General features: G+C 40.0%; 1 protein-coding gene across 1 annotated transcript in view; it reads right to left on the reverse strand.

Moving 5' to 3' along the window:
* Nucleotides 1-5,840, reverse strand: part of LOC102984121 (eukaryotic translation initiation factor 4E-like) — a 12,867-nt gene extending 7,027 nt beyond the window's left edge. Inside the window, 2 exon segments of the mRNA XM_055086927.1 lie at nt 2,672-2,724; nt 5,688-5,840. Coding sequence (XP_054942902.1) covers nt 2,672-2,724; nt 5,688-5,840 — 206 coding nt within the window.
* Between the last annotated feature and the right edge of the window lie 861 nt (nt 5,841-6,701).

The following is a 6,701-nucleotide window of genomic DNA, read 5'->3' on the forward strand; positions in this document are numbered from 1 at the left end:
GGTGGGAATGTAAATCGATACAGCCACTATGGAGAACAGTATGGAGGTTCCTTAAAAAACTAAAAATAGAATTACCATATGACCCAGCAATCCCACTACTGGGCCTATACCCTGAGAAAACCATAATTCAAAAAGACACATGCACCCCAATGTTCCTTGCAGCACTATTTACAATAACCAGGTCATGGAAGCAACCTAAGTGTCCATCAACAGATGAATGGATAACGAAGAAGTGGTACATATATACAATGGAATATTATTCAGCCATAAAAAGGAACAAAACTGGGTCATTTCTAGAGACATGGATGGATCTAGAGACTGTCATACAGAGTGAAGTAAGTCAGAAAGAGAAAAACAAATATCATATATTAACGCATATATGTTGAACCTAGAAAAATGGTACAGATGAACTGTTTTGCAGGGCAGAAATAGAGACACAGATATAGAGAACAAACTTATGGACACCAAGGGAGGAAAGTGGCAGGGGGCAGGTAAGGTGGTGGTGTGATGAATTGGGAGATTGGGATTGACATATATACACTAATATGTATACAATGGATAACTAATAAGAACCTGCTGTAGAAAAAAATAAATTAAATTAAATTAAAAAATTTTTTTTAAAAAAGAATACCAGTTGAGTCAACTGTCTGGCTACATCTAGCAGTTAATCTAGTGGTTAAGCAATAAAATAGCCTCAAACTTGGCTGGATTAATAGATATTTCCTTATAAATGATAAGCAATTATGGCTTTTCTTTGCTTCTTACAGAACTCACCTTTGAAACTCATCTAAGCTTATTTTCATCAAAGCAAAGGCTGTAAAAGATTGGGGGGTGAATATTGGACCTTAGTTCACACATGATTGCAAAAATAAGATCTCCCAATTACATCTCTTCAGGTGGAAACAATTAATTCTCAGAATACCAACTTTCCTGCTCAGTTAGAACTTAGAATTCCAACAGGTTGAAGTAGATGACTCGGTGACATATCAATAACATCCCTGCCCATCCATTCTAACTCAACTTGGGTGGCTAAATAATCCAAAATGCATCTTAGTAGAAATTTTTCCTGGTAGATTCAGTATAAGTCTTACTTTAAGTAGAGTGTTCGTGATGAGATTTCAGGTCCCACTAAACACTATGGCACAGATCTACTATTCCATAGAAAATAGAAATTCAATATATTCATCGTTCCTACAATTCCTTCCAAACTCTTAATTGGCAGTATCCATAATTGTGCATCCCCAAAAAAGACCACATTGTTCTTTATCCATTATCCCTGCCAAACTGATTAGATGGAATACTCTTCTAGAACAAGAGAAGAGGTAGTTATTGTAGCAAGCAAAAAAAAAAAAAAAATGGTGGGAGGAGAGGAGAATTTATGTTGCTAAAACTCAGTGATGTCCATCTCATAGTGAGCTACCTGAAGGAGCTAAGTTTTCCATGGTCTTCCCTAGTCCTCAAGTAGAACATTTCAAATATGTCAAGTTTCTGACATTCTGCCAGTTTCAAAAGACAATTCACCAGAATGAATCAGCCCATCAAGAAAACCTGGTCTAGCCCTGTGGAGGTACAGGGAAATATTTGGCATGATTTCTGCCATCACATAATCTTAAAGGGCTAAGACCAAAACACGTTCAAATGACATGACAGATAATAAACAGCACGCATCCAGAGAAGGAGAAGTGGTGCTAGCTGAAATCATATGACAAGATTTTACTGAGAAAGTAGATCATAAGCCAAGTCTTAAAGAATGGGAAAAAAAAAAAAAAAAGGACATAGACACATGGTGTGGAGAAGAAGGAACATGCCTGGTAGGGAAACGCTGGTGACATTTTAAATGGTTTCCTTCTCTCCAGCCTTGCCTCCTGGTTGTCACACTGGTTGTAGCAGACACTGGGAGTGAACCCCCAACACCCATTTCTTCCATCTCCTATTGAGAGAATTTATCCCAGCTCAAGGGTAGTAGCACTGACTGAAACCCAATTCTAGAAAATAAAATCCCAAAAGATTCTCCTTATTCTTAAAAGAAAATCAAGAAGCCAAGATTTCTCTCTTATTGGACAGAATAAGTATGTAGCATGTTAAGAAAACTGGAGGAAACCAGCCTTAGGATGACATTGAAACTGTGAATGATGGGTGGAACCTGGGTCCCTGATGACATGGCTGAGCCACCCAATCAAACAATTCTGAACCCCACATACCTCTGGACTTCTGGTTATCTGAGCTATCCTGCTCCCTTCTATTTCACTCCATTTATTCCATTCTATTCTACTCTTTTGTCTCTTTTTTTTTAAATCTAGTCAAAATCTAATTGACTTCTTAATCCACAAATGGGTCATGACCTGCAGTTTGAAAAACTCCGAACTACAGCTTTCATATGTCTAAAAACATAAAAGAGTAAATATACAGTTGGAAATAGTTATGTACTTCATTGTGTGAAATATTATAAAATAGTGTATTAAGCAGTCTATATATTAAAAATTTGAAGGGACATTTCTTTCCTACATTTCCAAGTACAAACTGATGCTCTGAGAAGTTGTGTGCTGCAGACCCTGTGAACTTTCACTCCCTGGAACTCTGCTTCCCAGACCTCTCTTTCCCAGAAAGAGAGGTCAAGACCCTTCCTCTGTAGGAAGCACAGGACAGTGGAACAAAGTCCAAGCTCCTTCACCGACTGGACTCAGCCTTCAGGACCAAGCGCTTCTTCATGGTGTTCTGGGGACACTGGAAAATGAGAGAGGAGAGTAGAATCCAGACTTAAAGTTGTAGAGGAGAAAAGGCTGCTGAAAGTTATATGCATGGAAGTTACATGTTGAAATCAGTACATGGGTAAATAATTCACTGGAGTTAGACCATGAAATCAGGCTTTTGATAAATTTAGTTTATCAGAGAAAGAATAGTGGATGATTTGAGAAGACAAAACTAAAGGAAGAGGAAACAAAATTTTTTTTTAAATAAAGCATCTACAGGGAGATCACCTCTGTGCTTTGTGACCCCCGAGAGGGGTGGGATAGGAAGGGTGGGAGGGAGAGAGAGGCAAGAGGGAAGAGATATGGGAACATATGTATATGTATAACTGATTCACTTTGTTGTAAAGGAGAAACTAACACACTATTGTAAAACAGTTATACTCAAAAAAAAATAAAAATAAAAATAAAGCATCTAGATGGTTACAATAATGATCCAGGATTGAGAGGTAAGGACCTGGGCAGAGGAAACACCACAGAGGAGACTGTCACCTGGCATTCTGGGACACCAGTTCATTAAAGTGATTGACTAAACTAAAATAATAGGCAGGGCCATCTTGGGATGTTCTTCTAGTAGATGCAGAAAGCCTTCAAAGCCAAGTCAAATTAAGAATGAGAGGAAGATCTCAGTACATTCAACCTGAAGAAGAAAAATTCTAATGGGAAGAAAAAATGTCTTCAACTTTTAGATGGCTGTTAGAGCTGGATCTAATTAGCAGGTATTAATTACAGACAGATTTTTATTCAATATTAGAAAGACATTCTTAATTATTTTAGTTATTGTATTATCAAATGGGTGACTACTGGAGGAACAGAGTCCTCTGTCATGGAAGTTGTCCAACATTGACACTTACCTGGATTTACAACACAAGAAAATGTTGAGTCAAAGTCCAATGACAAGCAACCAGAAAACAGGCACTCCATCTGTATCTCACGTCTCAGCACAGGCCCCACTATGTGGCTGGTATCCAAACACCACTGGTTAAATGCAGTATGCCCAAGCGTCTTTTCCAACTGATTACTGATTCTACAAAGTCTTGGGAGGGACAGGAATGTGGGAATGCAAAGATACCCTGGGGGGAAAAGCACATGCTTTTAGACAATACATAATTCATAGAGTTCTTTAGAAAATCCCTTCAAATATTTCAAGACCACACTTTCATTGAGTACATACAGTGGCCAGTTCACAGTCCCTGACTTAGGGTATTACCAGCTGCTATAACAAAGAAGCACTAACATTTCAATGACTTGATGCAACAAAAGTTTATTTTTGCAGACATAGAGGGCCATGCAGGTGATCCTGGTGAATAAGCAATTCTCCTCTACCTGGGGATTCAGAAACACAAGCTTCTTCCATCTTACAGTTCTGCCTTCCTTTAAGGACTTAGAGTCATTTGCACTGGAAAGGGCTTGAAGGGGCAGGAATGCAAAGATTTTATGAGCCAGGCTTAGACATGGCACATATGTGTTCTTTTCCCATTGCACGAGAGCTTTCATTCACACCTAACTGCAAGGGATGCTGGGAGCTACAGTGTAGCTGGTATAAAGGTGGGCAGAAAACAGTGTTGGTGGACAGCTAGTAGTCTCCTCTGCTATAACCATACGCACACACAGATCACACACAAGCCCTCCCAGAGCTCCATCTGTGATAGCAACCATTTCAAAGGTTAAATTTTTAAAAATCCATGCCCAAATCAATTAGCTAATGATATGCTGATAAACTTTGTAGTGATTCCACTACAATATTGAGAAAGCTGCCAAAGACACATTGCAGGAGTTTATTTTCCAAGCAAGGTTGCTCATGACTGTGTCAGCTGGCATTCCGAAGCCAATTAATATACCTAATACTGTTTTCAATTCTTCCTTTGATCATTGAAAGGGATGGTATCTCAACCAGCACCTGAGATGATACATTCTAGTTTTTCAACTTCTGTTATTGTTTAAAAGGTTCTTTAATACCTAGCCAATGGTTCCCTCTTCTTGGCATCAAGCCAAAACATTTTGCTCATGTCTGTCAGTGGGCCCAGGCTGCCATGCCAATAAAAAGAATAGCAAGATCAAACATGAGAAAGAATTAATACCTTTGCATACCTGTCTCCTGCCTTTTCTGGTGCAGAGTGATGGACACAGTCTTGCTCTGTGACATCTGAGCTACATCCAGGAGAACAATATCTTCAGCATTCTTGGAAAGTCAGCTGAGCCACCTACCCCTAACACCCCATCAACTCAGGCCTGATAAAGCATTATTTTCTCTACACTAATGATCAATTACACTTTTATTACTAATTTATCAACCACCTCTCTTTTATTAAGATGACTTTATGTCTTTGATCTTTGTTTTGAAGTCTCTCTTCCATTTGATCTTCCAGGTCAGTACATTTGATTCTTAACAACTATGCCCTTCTTTCATGGAGTACTGAATTTTTAAATAAAAAACTTAGTTTTCTCATTCCAAAAAGTCTGGTTTTGTATTATTTTTACTGTCCAGGTGTGATTGTTTTGTCTCCTTCAATAGCTGCCTATTCTCAAAGGTCAGCTCGCTCCCCCACTGTCTGGGGTTCCTTGTAGATATTCTTTGCCTGCTCCTATTTCTCTTCATCCCTGGGGCTCAAGTCAGATTAATGGGAAAACTTGAGCAGTCATGACATGACCTCATGGGGGTGCAGATTACTGCAGGTAAAGCATCCAGCTTGTAGGAGGCACCAGAAGAAAGCCTCTATTTCCGCAGGGATGCTCAAGCAGAGAGATCTGCCTTCACCCAGCCTCATGGGAAGACAGGAAGTAGCACACCAGACATCTCCTCCCACAGTCCCAGAACCTGGGAAGCCCAGAGGTGCTCTTAGCATTACATGTGAGGGAGACACAGCACATACTCTGGGGCCACAGATCACTGGGGGCCATGGAGTTCTACCACCCACCTTCAGACATCCAAGCTTGTACCCAGACTGCAAAGTTCTGCACCTGCTTGGCCTCCTCTGGCCCCTGGCAGAGCCTGAGGGTCCCAACCTTCTCATCCTGCTCGCTTGCAAGCCTGGAAGCCGTACATCCAGGACAGCTGGTAGGTGACCCCAAGGAGGTGGACAAGGAGGGCATCAGAAGTGCTCACTCACTGCCAAATTCCAAGAATCTGCTCCATTAGACACAATGTTAAGAATCCTAAAATTCTTTCTGATAAGATATCATTGTTCTCTTATCTCCTTTAAGAGTGGCATTTGGCTGCTATTCAAATCTTTTAGCCAGGACTCTTGAGAACCACAAGATAAATTTTCAAGATTGAGGAATGAAGGACAAAAGACCTTTTCTTCTGACAGCTTGCTTTTGTTTCAGGAATCTACAGGGCTCTCAACTAGTCACTGGTGTTTCTGCAGCTCCACATCTCTGTCTCATGGAGCTGGTTTGAGAACATTAATCACTTGGCCAGGGCCAGTTGAGGGAAAATAGTTACAAGAAAGCCAACCATCATTGTGCACAGGAATCCCATAGGGATCAATAATAATGACACTCTCACACTCTTGTGCATTGCTATATGCCAGACCTTCTTCGAAGGAAGTATTTTCTGCAATGAATGCCATCAGATCATCACAACAATCCCCAATCCACCTTGCTGATGCAATAACAAGGCTAAGAAATAGTTCTAAGAAAGACAGTGTGAAATTCTCTACATTCTAACATCAGTAGTAGGAGTGAATGCAAGCCCTCCGCCCTTGCTCTTCATTTTTGTTGCCAAGTATCTTCACTCAGAATCATCGACAATCTATTCTTATTACCATTTCTTAAACTGAAATATTAATTTCAAAAAAGGACATGATCTCATAACTTTAAAAGTGAATAAACACAACCTTTATGAAAACCTCACCAAAATGTGAATATTCTACCACCAACTGACATCACATCACAGAAAAGCTTTGCTTTGGGAAATCAATTGTTGAGGGGCATGGGCTGCCAGAGGTGCTT

Source organism: Physeter macrocephalus, chromosome 9 (assembly GCF_002837175.3).
Source record: "Physeter macrocephalus isolate SW-GA chromosome 9, ASM283717v5, whole genome shotgun sequence".
NCBI classification, from domain to species: Eukaryota; Metazoa; Chordata; class Mammalia; order Artiodactyla; family Physeteridae; genus Physeter; species Physeter macrocephalus.